General features: G+C 41.5%; 1 protein-coding gene across 1 annotated transcript in view; it reads left to right on the top strand.

Annotated features, from left to right (window-relative positions):
* Positions 1-18,069, top strand: part of FAM13C (family with sequence similarity 13 member C) — a 227,882-nt gene that overhangs the window by 162,630 nt on the left and 47,183 nt on the right. Inside the window, exon 11 of the mRNA XM_074958796.1 lies at positions 4,297-4,360. Coding sequence (XP_074814897.1) covers positions 4,297-4,360 — 64 coding nt within the window. The remainder of the gene's footprint in view (positions 1-4,296; positions 4,361-18,069) is intronic.

The following is an 18,069-nucleotide window of genomic DNA, read 5'->3' as shown; positions in this document are numbered from 1 at the left end:
TAAACCAGAAGTATCTCTACTGAAATCAGTGGAGTTACACTCCTGTGAAGTGTAAATGAGATCACTGATCAAGCCCTTTAAATATTTACTCTGCCGCTTTATAAAATGTGAAAAGTAGCAATAACACAGAGAATTATATTTTCTTATTTTTCATGACCTAGATTACGTGGAAGGCAGAGTTGTCTGAATTATTTAAAATTTCTGTTAGCACTTAAAGCAAGTTTAATATGTCAGCTCAGATGGAAAATAAGGGTTTCATCCTGTTGCTTTTGAGGATAGTGGCTGCTTTGTAACTGATTTAAATGAGAGCAGGGACAGGCTCTAAGTTATTAAATTACATGTACTCTGTTGCCAGGTTACCATCAGTCAATTTGCATTTACCTAGCAGAGTTATTAAGCTTAATTGTAAAAAAGGACTATGGGGTGTTTTTAGCTCAACATTCACATGTAACTACCATTAATGTAAGTGGTCTTCACAGAGTGGAAAAAAATATTTTGCTGGCTAGGGAAACTTCAGGAAACATCTAGTGTGTGTGAGGGTCTGCGGAACACAGCAGTGAGAGAGTATTAACTCCAGTATTATTTTGTACGATACAAACAGTGGAATGCAAGAACATCACACACCAAAAATGCAGGCAATAATAGCAACTGAGACCGACAGATGTTGCTTTAAGGGTGCTATAAAGTTTTTTCCCCCCATGAGCTTAAAATAACTGTGGGGCTCATTAGAGGTGGAGCCATGAGTGAGCTAGGCAGGTCAGCCAACACAGAGCCAATACAAACTTTATAGAAGTCCACACCACATCAGTTCCTCTCATGCTTCTTTTGTTTTTGACCTATGCCTGCATTTTCTGTTTGAGACATTATGGAAGCAATGGGGCAATTGGTATGAGAGTAGCTTGTTGAATTCATAAGTGCCACATTAAGTCAATAGGCCAAATGAATTTGTCTTGTGGGGGTACTGCTCCACAGATGTCCATGAAGTGATGCTCACTTGTACCACTGGTTAACTTGCTCAATGTATCTACTGGCTTGAAATTTCTACAAGAATCTGTACACTATAGATATTTAGAATCATACAAGTTAGAGATGAGAGAGACCTTTTACGACTTCCAGTCCATCTCTATCTTCCTGTCAATGCAAAATTGCTCCTTAGACTACACGTACTAATGTTTTATCCAGTCTAGTTCTAAATGTCCCAAGCATTGGGGATTCTCCACTTTCCTTGGGAGAGTATTCCATAGCCAAATACACCTCTACCCCGATATAACGCGACCTGCTATAACATGAATTTGGATATAATGCGGTAAAGCAGCGCTCCGGGGGGTCGGGGCTGCACACTCTGGTGGATCAAAGCAAGTTCGATATAATGCGATTTCACCTATAACGCGGTAAGATTTTTTGGCTCCCGAGGACAGCGTTATATGGGCGCAGAGGTGTATGTTTCACCATCAGGATACTTTCCCTGATATTCAGCCTACATTTTCCTGTTCTTTGTTTCATCCCATTATGCCTAGTTATAGCCATAGATACTGTATCACACTAAATAATTCTTCCTCTTCGGTACTTACTCCTTGACAGCTGCCCTTCATCCAGTTATTGATCTTGGCCAGGCCTATAGACTGTTTGGAGATGATGCCGTTTTCACTTAACGTGAAGGTGGTTTAGAGCTGTATGTTGTGGGACAGGATGAACTACAATTCAGCAGTCTCCCCTACCAGCTTCCCATAGAAGTTGAGCAGGATGAAGGAGAGGATGGAGCCCTGAGAACTTCCATAGCTGAAGGGTCATGAAGATCTCTGGGTATGTCTACACTGCAATTTGACACCTGCAGCTGGCCTGTGCCAGCTGATTCAGGCTTGCAGGGCTCAGCTAAGGGGCTGTTTAATTGCGGTGTAGATGTTCCAGTTTGGACTGCACTGTGGGCTCTGTGACCCTCCCACCTCACCAGGTCCCAGGCTGCAGCCCAAGCCTGAACATCTACACTGCAATTAAATAGCCCCTTAACTTGAGTCCCATGAGCCCAAGTCAGCTGGCATGGGCCAGCTGCAGATTTTTAATTGCAGTGTAGACATACCCTCTGAGTGGAGTCAATTTCAGGGGTTACTGAAGTGCCTAAAATTAAGCATATCCATAAATGTTTGCAGGATCATAGCCTGATTCTGTCATTCTTTAGAAAAGAAATAATAATAACTAGGGCTGTTGATTAATCACAGTTAACTCACGCGATTAACTCAAAAAAATTAATCACGGTTAATCGCAGTTTTAATCACACTGTTAATAGAATATCAATTGAAATTTAAATATTTTGGATGTTTTTCTACATTTTCATACATATTGTATTCTGTGATGTAATTGAAATCAAAGTGTATATTATTCTCGATTGCAAATATTTGCACCATGAAAATATTCTTTTTAATTCACCTAATACACGTACTGTAGTGCAATCACTTTGTTGTGAAAGTGCAACTTACAAATGTTAATTTTTTTTTGTTACATAACTGCACTCAAAAACAAAACAATGTAAAACTTCAGAGCCTACAAGTCCACTCAGTCCTACTTCTTGTTCAGCCAATTGCTAAGACAAACAAATTTGTTTACATTTACAGGAGATAATGCTGCCCTCTTCTTATTTACAGTGTCACCAGAAAGTGAGAATAGGCATTTGCATGGCACTTTTGTAGCCAGTCGCAAGATATTTACACGCCAGATATGCTAAACATTTGTATGCCCCTTCATGCTTTGGCCACCATTCCAGAGGACATGCTTCCATGCTGATGATGCTAGTTAAAAAAATAATGCGTTAATTAAATTTGTGATTGAACTCCTTGGGGGAGAATTGTATGTCCCCTGCTCTGTTTTACCTGCATTCTGCCATATATTTCCTGTTATAACAGTCTCAGATGATGACCCAGCACATGTTGTTCATTTTAAGAACACTTTCACTGTGGATTTCACAAAATGCAAAGAAGGTACCAATGTGAGATTTTGAAAGATAGCTACAGCACTCGACCCAAGGTTTAAGAATCTGAAGTGCCTTCCAAAATCTGAGAGGGATGAGCATGCTTTCAAAAGCCTTAAAAGAGCAACACTCCAATGAGGAAAATACTTTGAATTGTTATTGAGCGGAACTTGTCATCAGCATGGACGCATGTTCCCTGGAATGGTGTTTGAATCATGAAGGGACATATGAATCTTTAGCGCATCTGCTACATAAATATCTTGTGATGCTGGCTACAACAGTGCCATGCGAAGGCCTGTTCTCATTTTCAGGTAACATTGTAAACAAGAAGTGGGCAGCATTATCTACTGCAAATGTAAACAAACTTGTTTGTCTGAGGAATTGGCTGAACAAGAAGTAGGACTGAGTGGACTTGCAGGCTCTAAGCTTTACATTGTTTTGTTTTTGAATGCACTTATTTTTTGTACATAATTCTACATTTGTAAGTTCAACTTTCATGATAAAGAGATTGCACTACAGTGCTTGTATTAGGTGATTTGAAAAATACTATTTCTTTTGTTTTTTTACAGTGCAAGAACTTGTAATAAAAAATAAACATAAAGTGAACGCTGTACACTTTGTATTCTGTGTTGTAATTGAAATCAATATATTTAAAAATGTAGAAAACATCAAAAATATTTAAATAAATGGTATTCTATTATTAACAGTGCAATTAATCACACAATTAATTTTTTAAATCGCTTGCTAGCCCTAATAATAATCAAGTTATTCTGGAAAGATTTATCTTTTATGACTCTGATCTAGCAAAATACTTAAACCTCGGCCTAACTTTAAGCATGTGAATTAAGCATGTGAGTAGTCCCATTGAAAAAAAGAGGGCTAACCATATTTAAAGTTAAGCATATCGATAAGTGGTTTGCTGCCTGTTGCTCATGGTATGGTCACCAGACAGGGTCCCTTTTGTGCACCCATTCGTTGAAGGAATGATCCCAGATTTTTAGTGTTTTTTGGTTTTTGTTTTTTCCTCCGAATTAGTAACTGTGATAGTTTTCAGGACTGCATTTGTGGTATAAATGCATCACAAATGATTCCAAATAAAATCCCTATTACTCTGAACAGTATTTCCCTTCATTGTGTATTTAAATGAGTTATACAGAATCCTGAGGTAAATTTAATGGGAAATTTTATTTCTTTTCAATATAATATTGTATAATCTTATCACAGAAACAACTGCATAACTGCTGTAATGTAAATTCAGATATTCAAAGTCTGAAATATTTGCAATAGAGGAAAATGGGGTGTTCAATGGAATTTTTCTATTTTTTCTGTTGTAGAATAGATCAGTGCGCATTTCTTTCACCAAAGGAACCTACTGAACAACTGCAGAATTTAAATGAGGTAAGTTTAACCAAAACTTTAACTGCCTAAATGCAGTGTTGCTAAACTCACACTGTATTTGACATTTAACATAGAACCCTTGCTCCTGGAATCATGTGATTACATAAGAATTTTGGCTTTCATTTAAAAAAAAAAAAAGTAAGTTTCTAGCTTTCATGGTGGCAGAGAAATATTTGAAAATGTCACCCCAGGGCAAACCCTAAGGGCTCAAAAACTAGAAGGCAAATAAAAAGAACCCCAATTTTTTCAAAATCTCATGATTTTAAGCCAATCTTATGATTTCTAGTGTCTGAATCATGATTTCTAAGTGATTGGTGTTAGCAATACGGAGAGAGATCTTAAGTTGCTATAATTTTGTTTGGTCCTCACATCACAACTGAAATGCATTAGAACAGCACTTCCATTTTGTTTAAAAATTAAGGCTATATTAAGGAGTGGGAGGGGACAAAGTAGTCAGGAAACGCCACTAGGCAAGATGAAAAAAGATTGATGCATGAGGTGCATTTATCCAGTGATCAGAGGAGCAGATTGTGGGAGAGAAAAGGAAGAAATGAAAACAAAAGGAATTGCACATATTTCTGACTGCTAAAATAATAGTTAGTTTTAATGTGGATGTCAAAGAATATGACACAGAGAAGCTCTTTGTGTGACAGCAAGCTCATACTAAAAAGAAAAGGAGTACTTGTGGCACCTTAGAGACTAACAAATTTATTTGAGCAGCTCATGAACGCTTATGCTCAAATAAATTTGTTAGTCTCTACAGTGCCACAAGCACTCCTTTTCTTTTTGCGGATACAGACTAACACGGCTGCTACTCTCAAGCTCCTACTGTCTATCAAACAATGGGCAGCCTTATGCCAAACTCAAACAATTGAGTCAACATATTGGAAGCCAAAATACAGGCTGTGCAATTGGCCTAGGAAATGGGTAACCTTACAAAGCCACTTCACAAATAAAGGCAATCTCATACTAGTGTAAAGGCCTGTTACACTCTGAAAAGTTCTGAACAAGAGACTTTATTTTATAAGGTGTAGGATAAGGCAGCAGAGACAAAAATGGGGAAGGAAGATGAGGGGAGGGGGACACTTTCAGGCCATGGAAGAAGATTGTTACCACAATGAGCCAGAGAACATCCATGCCTATTAATAGGGCCTTGACGTATATTAATAGAAAACCACCATCTGTCCTTTTAAGGAAATTCAGGTGTAATCAGTTCATTACTCGGAGTCCTTTTCTGTGTGCTGATGTCACCATAACTCAGATCAATATTAAAATTTATAATATAAATAAGAAGACACCATCCATGTCCAACCATTGAAAGAGAAGCATGTGGAAATGTCCTGTGGTAGTCTGGTGCCAGGATGTAAAGCGCGTGAGAAATTTACCTCAATAAATTGTTAGTTCTTCTGACAGCTCAGCTGCAGAAACCAGTGAAACTTCCACAATTAAAATATCAGAATATAAAATTCATGCAGAACGTACTTCAAATGTTATGATAAACATGCAGTAAAGACAATAAATAAAAGCAATTAAAATATACTGTTAATATGGATCATGTTTACTTGTAATGATAGAGGGATAGTCCAGGAGAACATAATCAGAATTTCTATATTTCAGGACTGTTTCAGGACTAATGCAAACCCAAGTGGGCATGTGCCATACCAAGATAAATTCGCTCCTTGGGTCATTGAGGGCATTCTGCCTCCTCACAGCTCACCCATGGCATGATACAAGCACAGTGCAGATCTGTGTGTGTCTTATTACTCCTGGTTTGTTCCACATAAAGGAAATTCTGCACTTAAGATGTCATAAGCCTCAAGACGCACAAACTGCCAAAACAGATACTGCAGCTCTCTATTGTTCTTTGCCAAGAATATGTATTGAAAACATTCTAATTTATTTTTAGCTGGAACTGTGATTTCAGATTAATAAGGGGGGCGGGATTTTTATATTGTTCTAATGCCACTTTCTATTTTCTTGCAATACAGAAATCAAACAAGTTGATACTAATCCAGTTCTTTTCTATATTAATTACTTTAAAGCAGTGGTTCTCAAACTTTTGTACTGGTGACCCCTTTCACATAGCAAGCCTCTGAGTGTGACCACCCCCCCTTATAAATTAAAAACACTTTTACATATATTTAACACCATTATAAATGCAGGAGGCAAAGCGGGGTTTGATGTGGAGGCTGACAGCTCGTGACCCCCCCATGTAATAACCTTGAGACTCCCTGAGGGGTCCTGACTCCCAGTGTGAGGGATAGTTCAGTGGTTTGAGCATTGGCCTGCTAAACCCAGGGTTGTGAGTTCAATCCTTGAGGGGGCCATTTGGGATCAGGGCAAAAATTGGGGATTTGTCCTGCTCTGAGCAGGGGGTTGGACTAGATCACCTCCTGAGGTCCATTCCAACCCTGGTATTCTATGATTCTACGAAAGGATTTTCAAGGTTGAAAGAGTGGTTTATCATGCTTTTTGCCCCGGACAATTTTACAAATCTGAAAAGTCCATCAATAATTAAACACAAATGTGCTATTTAAAAATAATCCAGATACAAGAGAATCCCCTACCTCCCGCACAGGCTGTATACTTGGGGAAGGGCAGAGCATGGCCATTTGGGGCCTATGGGGGTAATCGGTATGTGACAGGGAGGCCTGAAACGCCCCTGTCCAGAGAATACCAACTGGAGGTTCTGGTTATTTTCCAGTCTCCCCATTTGCCTTCTAAACTGAGAAAGGACAGACCAGATGAAGGGTTCATGCTCTGTCCCAGCTTTTGCTACCTCTCTTCCCTTCTTTTCCAGGTGTCTTTTCCCATGACTTTAAATTTGCCTGACTGGTTGCTTTGTGGCACTGGAGCTTTCTGGGTATCCAGTAACAATGAGGTTCACAGGGTTTAAGACTAACTTAATAATAATGGTGGATATTAGGGCGATTGATAGATCTTGCTCTTCAAAAACCAATATCTCTCTACTTTATTTTCCTAGGTACAGAGGGCAGGGGTCCAGAAACATAGGTGATTTCTCTATGCTTCCATGACTGCTACGTGTGCGAATGGGCCAAGTTGTGTTGTGATGGTGGTGTTTTTTCAGTTCTGTGCTTGTTCTTAGTATCCCGAGAGTCCATTCTAGATGCAAGTGATCTTCTCTGTGAAATACGATAATTCCTTACAGTGAGAATTTCTGTAGCATATAAAAACATTTATGGTCCAGAAAGTTCTCAGGGGGGCATGGCTTTGTGATCTCTGAGGCAGAGGAGAAGCAGGCTGTCTTAGCCTCCTTCACAGGAGTGCTTGAGGCTGTGTGTAGTTTAAGGGATTAATACTGATCCATCAAACTCTTTATGGTTTGGGATCTGTGTCTCAGATGCAGCCTGTCTTCCATTGTCCAACCCAGTGGTTTGGATCATCTGGGATGCTCAAGTGGACAGTTCGTACATCTGTTCAACCGGATGTTTGGGGAAGGATGTTTTCAATGGGGGACTCTTAATTTGCTCTTCAAAGGTATAGGGAAGAACTGAACCTGAGTTTGTTGAACTAGGCCATGGTATTTTCCCAGACTTTTCTTGAAGTGGCAGTTTGAGGGAAACATTAAAAGAGTCTTTGGTGGTGGTAGGGTTTTTTTGGAGTGGGGAAAGTCAAGGGTGATTTAATTTTTGATTGGCATTTTAACTAAAGAATATATAGAAGAGCTGTAATAGTCTGTACATGGAACTAGAGGCTTTGGGCACATTTTTAGAAATGGGGAAGAAGGGAAACTAAGATGTAAATAGACATGTCATACTAGGATAAAGTCACTTTTGTGTCACCAAAGTCCTTCTGCAACCTCACAGTTCCTCCATATCATGATATAATCAGAGTGCAGATCTCATTGTGTCTGATCATTGTCCGTAGGTTCCACATAGAAAGGAAATTACTACCTAGAAATGCCATCATATATCATTTCTATTTTCTGTCACCTTAATGCATTCTGAAAATTTCCTCATTTTTTAAAGTTATGAACTGTAATAATCTATTTTCAGTTTAATACAAGCAGTCAAGACATTTTTCTTTGATCTGGGTTAATGAAGCTTTTACTTTTTTCTTGTGACACTGAAATGGAATTAAATGGCACTCACCCCATTCTTTTGAATTGTTAATTGCTTTGAAAGGATACTAAAGTTTGAATAAACTGCCTTCCAGAGGATATTAATTACTCCTTTCTCAAACTTGTAAAGCACAAACTCTTATTAAGGTGACCATACAGTGAGCTTTCCAAAATATGTTTGAAGTAAAGATCTATATTCATGCAGATTTTCTCATAAATATTCTTCTTCTGACTTTAAGAAAGTTTAAAAAGGCATAACTTTAAATGTTACCATGTGTTCTTTCAAGGAAGCTTGTGTTAGACATTCATGTCACACTGTATGGAGCCAGATTCTTATTCCATTGACACTGAAGTAAATCAGGAATAGTTGCACTGAAGTCTGTGGTGTTGCACTAGCATAGAACCGTATGAGGTCAGAATCAGGTCCCAAGTATTAGCCTCAGCTGGTGTAAATCAATGTTGCTTAATTGTCTTAAGTGGAGGTGACTCTCAGTTTATAATCTTACCAAAATACTGTTAAGGTTGGTGAGCACGCTTTGTGACTTAACTTTTCTTTATAGCTGTATAAAAATGCATCTAATTTTTTGTTTGCTTCTCTGACCAACCTCCTTCCCTTAGTAGCCTGGACAAAAACCTGCCAAATAGTCAGTCAGTCCTCTAGGAACTGGCCATTTTCCTAAGGGTTAGTGAAAGAGAGAATTTTAACTAACAAGCTATGTCTCCTTGTCCATGATCTCATGTAGGTCTCTAATCAATGCAAATGTTGATGTCTCAACTTCTATTTCTGAATCCTCAATGATTTCTGTAGCTTTCTGAATGTGTTCTACAACTCTAAAGCTAGTCCACTTTTTAACGGTCAGACAACTGGCGGGGGAAGTCCATTTTGGTGGAGGCTGTACATTTATAGGTAGAAATAAAATGTTCTTTTTGGCACATGAGGTCCACCCATGGGGACTTATTGGCTATGCCTAGCAATGGCCACCTTTCACACTGGGAGAGAAAAGAAAAGGAGTGAGGGCTTGAAAGCTGGGCTCAGGAGGAGGACTCCATATCTGAATGTTGCATTGATGGTACACCCATATCTCTAGGTTAGTGACCTGTAGAAGTGTGAGCAGAATGTCAGGGGCTGGCCTAGTATACCTCTTCCAAGCTCCACTAGCTCCACTCAAGCTAGCGCGTTAAAATAGCAGTGTGGGCATTGTGGTATGGGCAGTGGCAAGGGCTAGCCACCTGGGCTCAGACCCAGATGGTCAGGCATGATTGTACACAGACAGCTAACTAGTGCCACCTCTGCTGCAAAATTATTGCTGCTATTTTTAGCACACTAGCTTGAGCAGACTGCCCAGTTTGGTGGTGGTAAGGGCAGATAGTTAGGCTGATGGGATATTTCAGTCTCTGCAGCACTCTGTTAACATTACACTAACCAGAATTATGTACGCTGATATCCATGTAACAAGTCGTTATCCAGGGCATATTCAGGAAATTATATAAGTGTATTTGTTGTTAATTATTTTTAGCCTTTCCCCAGTCAGTGAAAATCCACCATCCACCCACCTTCCACAGATGGTGAAAAATATAATTTATAGCAGCTGAATACAAACCAGCTGGTAAATTACAGCATAAGCATTTCTAAAATACAATGTTAGGCATTGTAGTCTGTGTGAGTGCTTTTATATTGGAGATTACCATAAGTGCTATGGATAATTTAAAAAAAAAATTAATAGGACGATTCTAAATTAAGGAGTATAATTTCCCCTTGTTATGGAAATAAGTTGTTTGCATTCCCATGGCCAACCATATTTGCCTCTGCCCTCACCCTCAGTATTAGGCAAGTTGGAGACACTAAGTAGGTCTCCCTTGTATGCCTTTGTCATCAGGGAGAAGCACAAGGGGAAATTCAGTGAGAGGATCAGACCCTCCATTAGCCTGCACTTTGTGCAGTCGTTTACACCTGTGCCAATAGTAAAACACTACCATTGTGAATTGGTATTATTTTCCATTCACTTTGCACCTGTGTAACTGAGCATGAAGTTCAAGGGAGTGGAGAATCAGGCCCATAGCCTCTCTCAAACTCTTACTGGCTGATTGACACATGTGGAATGCCTAACTAAGCCACCATGGCCACTGAAGAAAGGCTATTGCCCACTAAAACTCATGATCCGCACCATTGGTTGTGGCTGTTTTCAGCTGGAGGGGGCCCTAAGGCAGAATCACTTACCAAGACAACTGGTAGCAGATCGTTTTAAAAAAGGTTTTCTTTAATATAACTAGCCACCTTGTTGTTTCCAAACATTATTCAGTGGGGGTGAAATTCAGCAGCCCTGGTGTGGAGGGCTAGCAAAATACTCTCTCCACCACCACTTAAAATGCCACACAGGGCTGCACAGGGGATGATCACACAAGGTGCATCTCCTATGCACTGCAGAAAGGCTCTCCACTCTGGTGCCACGTAGGCTGATGAGGCTTTGGTGAGAGATACTGAGACAACTGCAGGTATGATCAGAAGCAGCCAAAGCAGGGACTGCAGTACTGGAGGGGTAGGTAGAGTGGAGCCCAGCTGGGCAACTCCTCCTCCTGGCACCCCTTGAATCCAGAACTGTGCATGGGAGACCCCACATACATTCACTCTGGGAGCACTAGGACCCATGTGTTATCTCCCTTTCCACCTGTCACATGGACTTGGGAGAAAGCTGCAGAGAGGCAGCAGCCCGAGATGCCCGCTGGTAGGTGCAGAAACAGCCAAAGCAAGGAACTTCAGATGTTTAAAGAACTTTATACGGTTTTGACTGGGCTTTCTCTACCGTGTGCTGATTGGCTGTTTTCTCTAACACACCCTTCCTCACAGCCTTTTCAACCTCTGCATCACCCCACACCTGCCTCTCTTACCCTCTTTTCCCTTGTCCTGTGCCCTCACCCCCTCTTTCTTTCAATGTCCCCCTTCCTTTTCTTTCCAATTAGTTTAGTCCCTCCTAAGCATACCCACCTAAAGGAAAAAATATGAAACTAACATGATGTTTGCCACCATCACATTGTTCACTCTGCTTGTGTATTCTACCCCTACCCCCACCCTGTGTCTGTCTATTTAGATTATAAGCTCTTCAGGACATGGATGGTCTTTTAGTTCTGTGTGTACAGCACCTAGCACAATGGGGTTCTGATCACGACTGGGGCTCTTGGGTGATAGGATAATGTAAATAATAAGTGGGCTGCATCTATGCAGATCATGTAGCCCTTACACTTCATGGAAGTGGCACAGGAAGAGCTGTGTCTACTATTTCAGACCACAGAAATCATATAAAATATATAATTTTTGAATGAATAGTGATGAAATTTAAGTAATTAATTCTGAATGAATGTCTTGCTCTTGCAAGCACTGTTACTGGGTGCTTAATATTTGAAGTACTTATAGCAGAGGTGAAGACCAGCTGTTCGTTAGACACTGGCTCAGAAGTCACCGCCAATACTGAGTCACATTTTTGAAAATATTTGAAGGATAAGGAGCCAATTATACACAACACATATGTCTAGTGTCAGCTAATGGACTGGCAATCCCAGTGCTGGGATGCCTCAGAGCAGACATAGAGTACATGGGTGAGACACTGCAAAAAAATGCATCTTCATCCTGAAAGCCACAGTCTCTGGAGGAAGTCCCAGAGATGGAGTCCCAGAGATTCTAGTGATGAACATCATTATTGAAGAGAGAGAACCAGGGCGGATGAACTGTCATGAGCACACTAAGAAAAATGCTGCACTGAATAGAGTATTGGCTTGAGTGGAGAGAGAGTGTGATTCTCTGGATCCTGCTGGGCAGATCTGATATGTTAAAGTGGCCAGAAGACAGAAGTGGTCATTCCTCCCTGGAATGAGAAGATCATTGATGGACACTGCTGGGTATCAGGAAATATCAATGGATATGAAGTGCTTGTAGATCCTATGTCTGGGGCAAGCCTACCTATTGGTATTGGATAGCCAATGTACTGGCTAATGTCATCAAAGGAAGAATACCAGTGAGACTTCTATACTCAAATGTATAGGCTGTGGAGTTGTATCTTCAAACCAGAATTGCAGGGGTACGTTGGTCTGAGGAAGTGGTCTCTTAGGTGGAGGTGACCTTTGCAGAGAATTGAGATAAGCTGCTGGTGACAAGAAAGGAGAACAAGTTGCCTCTGCTAGAGAAGGACGTGGTAGGAAACTGCCCGTTCCAATTCAGGAGCTCCAAGGGCTGACTCCAGCACAGACGAGTGAATAAAGGGTGTCAGTAGAGAAGCAATAGAAGTCTTTTCTAAGGATGACCAAGACATTGATTATACCACCCTGGTTAAGGGTTGTATACACACGGTGGTCACTAACCCAATACAGCAGAAACATGAGAGAATTTTTCCACAAGTGTTTCAAGAGGTTAAAAAGCATGTCCCCATTCTGGTATTCCAAGGTGTTCTTAAGGAAAGCCACAGTCCCTGGGCATTGCCTGCAGTAATCATGATCAAAAAGGATGGCAGAGTGTTTTGGTTGTGATTTCAAGAAACTGAATGAAATGACATGTTAGGACATCTGCCCACTGCTCTGTGCGGAGAAATCATTAGATGTATTGGAAAATGCAAGAGTGTTCTTAACCCTTGCTCTGACTTTGGGCTATTTCCAAGTAGCAGTGGAAGCACAAGATAGGGAAAAGACTGCAGTACCGACTCCTTTCAGGCTGTTTGAATGGACATGATTACCATTTGGCTTGTGCACTGTGCCTACTACATTCCAGAGGCTAACAGAGGGAGTGTTGGCAGACTACATTCTGGACACCTTGTTTATATATCTAGATGATATTACTGTGTTCTCCAGAGGCTTCAAAAGTCATATACAGAAGCTGGATTTGATCTTCACATGTTTGAAGGAGCATGACTTGAAACTGAAACCTAGCAAGTGTTGCCTCTTACAAGCGGAAGTCAAATTCTTGGGCCATATGATGTTGACAGATGGCATCCAGGTAGACAAAGAGAAGTCCAATACATTGAAAAACTGGCCTGTCTCTACTACAGATGGTTCATCCCCAAATTTCCACACATTGCTGCACCTTTACATCAGCTAGTTTGCCAAATGGGCTGAAAGAAGGGGAATGACCATGCACTACACTTTGTGGGGGATGTTGCCTTGTCAAGAAGCCTTCAATGAGCTAAGACTACAGTTAATGACACCAGCTGTACTCTCATATCCTGACTTTAGTCTGCCTTTCATAGCGACCAGAGATAAGAGCCTCCATGGCCTAGATGCGGTACTGAGTCAAAAACAAAGGGGGAGGTGGGGCTGAACATGTGGTTGTGTATTCAAGCTGTAGGTTAAGGCATTCAGAGAAAAATGACAAGAACTACAGTGCCTTTAAGCTGGAGTTGCTTGCCGTTAAATGGGCTGTCACAGAAAAGTTTGATATACTCAATGTTCACGTTGGTTTCAGATCACAGTCCTTTCCAATACCTGCCAACCACCAACCTGGATGATGCTGAGCATTTTTGAAGTGCATTACAAGCTGGGAAGACAAAACACCAATTCTGACTCATTGTATTGACTGTCCCTAATGGAAGACCCAGAGGTGAGTGAGGACTTAGAAAAGGATTTCCTAGTAATCCCTGAAGATGTCGTGCAGGTATGCTTGTGGCTGGAGGAGCCAGAACCTGAGGGTTATTAATGTGTGAGGAAAACTTCCCAGAATGCATCGGGGAGAAATCCTTTGTCTTTCAGGAATGACCTAATGATTTCAGTGTACTCCTGGGAAGAAATTCAGGTTCTGCAGCAGCAGGGTAACATCAGATTAGTCCTAGCAGAAGTTAGAACTAGATGTAACCGGACATTTGGAATCAAGGACCCACAATCCAGGAAATTAAGTCAGCCATGGGAACAGCTTAAATTTCACCATGGAGTGTTGTCCTGGGTTTTATATGATCCAAGAGAAGGAGAAGAAGTGAGGCAACTGGTAGTGCTGGTATCATTATGCAAGCAAGTTGATGAGGCTAACCATGACCATGGAAGGCATTTCAGAGATGGGGCACCCAGGACATAAGTCATTACTGGCCCACAATGGTTAGTGATGTGCAGTCCTGGGTTAAGCAAGCAATATGCCCTAGCCAATGACATATTTCTTCGCACCAGCGCTCCTTTAATTTGCATCAATGTTACAGCCCCAATGGTAGTCTTAGCAATGTACTACACCCTGCAAGAGAAGAATGAAAATGTGTTAGTCCTCACCGACATGTATACCTAGCAACACGTCCAAGTCCAGGAAGAAGATACTGGACTTGCACATTTGTTGTAACTGTGAAATTTACTGCACTTCAGAGACTGCTGCATTGAACCTTACGAAAGCCAGTTCCTCACAATGTTTATGCTGTGCAGTGTTGTTTAATCCCCAAGAAATGGTTTTGGTGTAAATGGATTTTGTGTGTGTTTAAGTGAATTGCAGTCATCAAAGGGTTACCAGTGAGTTAGGAGTATCCTAGAATAGGGGCACCCTCATCCCATCCCAGAGGTGCCCATTGGGTACTGAGATAAATATCCAGGAACCCCTGGGCTCAGTCCTTCCCGTGTGATGTGAGTCCTATTCACTTGGCACCAGGAGGGAAAGTAAAGATGGGCAGGCACCAGAGAGAATAGGAATGGAAAGAACTTGCAGCCAGAGGGAACAGTGGATAGACCGGAGAATTGCACCGTCACCAGGAAAAGGCAGGTCTACGTGATCGGGGACTCTTACTGAGGAGAATGGACAGGCCTGTAACCAGAGCGGATCCAGAGAATAGAAGGGTGTGCTGTCTTCCAGGTGCTAAGATACGGGATGTGGAACTGAGGTTGAAGAGGATCCTAAAGGGAGCGGGAAAGAATCCACTGATCGTCCTTCATGTAGGAACAAATGATACCAGTAGATTCTCACTGGAACGTATCAAGGGAGACGATGCCAGGCTGGGGAAGACGATTAAGGAAATGGAGGCTCAGGTGATCTTTAGTGGGATTCTGCCTGTTCCTAGAGAAGGGCAACAAAGATGTGACAAGATTATAACTATCAACAGATGGCTCAGGCAGTGGTGCTATAAGGAGGGCTTTGGGATGTATGGCCACTTGGAGGCATTCATGGACAGAGGACAGTTCTCTTGGGATCTGAGTAGGGAAGGAAATAAACTTCTAGGATGGAGGCTGGCACAACTGATTAAGAGAGCTTTATACTAGGAATTTGGGGGAGATGTCCAGGTAATCTCCACGCTGGATTTTAGCATTGAGAGGGAAGAAAACTAAGTAAGAAAGGATACAGCCATGGGTAGGAGAATGGACATAAGGAGGAAGGACAGTGTGGATACCAGTCTAATAGGTCATACTGGCTGTAGAATGTCCGTGCCTAATCAGGTGAAGAATGTGAGCGAGGCCAAACAACAAAAATTAAGATGTTTGTACACCAATGCGAAGGGAATTAAAACCAATAGTAAAAGGTTCTATAGCCATATAAATAGGAAGAAAACAAATAAAGAAGAAGTGGGACTGCTAAACAATGAGGATGGAGTGGAGGTTAAGGATAATCTAGGCATAGCCCAATATCTAAACTAATACTTTGCCTCAGTCTCTAATGAGGCAAATGAGGATCTTAGGGATAATGGTAGCATGACAAATGGGAATGAGGATATGGAGGTAGATATTACCATATCTGAGGTAGAAGCGAAACTCGAACAGCTTAATGGGACTAAATCGGGGGGCCCAGATAATCTTCATCCAAGAATATTAAAGCAATTGGCACATGAAATTGCAAGCCCATTAGCAAGAATTTTTAAGGAATCTGTAAACTCAGGGGTTGTACCGTATGACTGGAGAATTGCTAACATAATTCCTATTTTTAAGAAAGGTAAAAAAAAGTGATCCGGGTAATACAGGCCTGTTAGTTTGACATCTGTAATATGCAAGGTCTTGGAAAAAATTTTGAAGGAGAAAGTAGTTAAGGACATTGAGGTCAATGGTAAATAGGACAAAATACAACATGGTTTTACAAAAGGTAAATTGAGCCAAACCAACCCGATCTCCTTCTTTGAGAAAGTAACAGATTTTTTACACCAAGGAAACGCAGTGGATCTAATTTACCTAGATTTCAGTAAGGCGTTTGATATGGTGCCACATGGGGAATTATTGGTTAAATTGAAAAAGATGGGGATCAATATGAAAATTGAAAGGTGGATAAGGAATTGGTTAAAAGGGAGACTACAGCGGGTCATACTGAAAGGTGAACTGTCAGACTGGAGGGAGGTTACCAGTGGAGTTCCTCAGGGATCGGTTTTGGGACACATCAATTAGAAGTAACGGAGGAGGAGAAGGACCTTGGAGTATTGGTTGACCACAGGATGACTATGAGCCGCCAATGTGATATGGCCATGAAAAAAGCTAATGTGGTCTTGGGATGCATCGGGCGAGGTATTTCCAATAGAGATAAGGAGGTGTTAGTACCGTTATATAAAGCACTGGTGAGACCTCACCTGGAATACTGTGTGCAGTTCTGGTCTCCCATGTTTAAGAGGGATGAATTGAAACTGGAACAGGTACAAAGAAGGGCTACTAGGATGATCTGAGGAATGGAAAACCTGTCTTATGAAAGGAGACTCAAGGAGCTTGGCTTGTTTAGCCTAACTAAAAGAAGGTTGAGGGGAGGTATGATTCCTCTCTCTAAATATATCAGAGGGATAAATACCGGAGAGGGAGAGGAATTATTTAAGCTCAGTACCAATGTGAACACAAGAACAAATGGATATAAAGTGGTCATTGGGAAGTTTAGACTTGAAATTAGATGAAGGCTTCTAACCATCAGAGGAGTGAAGTTTTGGAATTGCCTTCCAAGGGGAGCAGTGGGGACAAAAGACCTATCTGGCTTTAAGGTTAGACTCTATAAGTTTATGGAGGAGATGGTATGATGGGATAACATGATTTTGGCAATTAATTGATCTGTAGCTATTCATGGTAAATAGGCCCAATGGTCTGTGATGGGATGTTAGATGGGGTGGGATCTGAGTTACTACAGAGAATTCTTTCCTGGGTATCTGGCTGGTGAATCTTGCCCACATGCTCAGGGTTCAGCTGATCGCCATTTTTGGGGTCGGGAAGGAATTTTCCTCCAGGGCAGATTGGCAGAGGCCCTGGGGGTTTTTCGCCTTCCTCTGCAGCTTGGGGCATGGATTGCTTGCTGGAGGACTCTCTGCACCTTGAAGTCTTTAAACCATGATTTGAGGACTTCAGTAGCTCAGACGTAGGTGAGAGGTTTATTGCAGGAGTGGGTGGGTGAGATTCGGTGGCCTGCATTATGCAGGAGGTCAGGTTAGATCATAATGGTCCCTTCTGACCTTAATATCTATGACTCTATGAAAGTGCTTTCAGGTGGGGACTCGGATCCTTTCGTCACTTGGTTCAGCCAGGGTACTGCGTACATAGAGAAATTTCCCTACTATGGTGGGACAAATCCCCTGCTTACACACAGACTGAGTCGGAGGCTGCGGAAGAGTGGCCTGGACCCAGATTATGCCAGTTCTATGCCTGGTAGAGATTCCCCCTCCCTGGGTATACCCAACAAGGAGCCAATTTCCACTCCCTTGCACTGCCTGAACGCCCCAAAGGGAGCAGATCG

Source organism: Natator depressus, chromosome 7 (genome assembly GCF_965152275.1).
Source record: "Natator depressus isolate rNatDep1 chromosome 7, rNatDep2.hap1, whole genome shotgun sequence".
Lineage (NCBI taxonomy): Eukaryota > Metazoa > Chordata > Testudines > Cheloniidae > Natator > Natator depressus.
The sequence above is the reverse complement of the archived record's forward strand: the minus strand, read 5'-3'. Positions and strand labels throughout refer to the sequence as shown.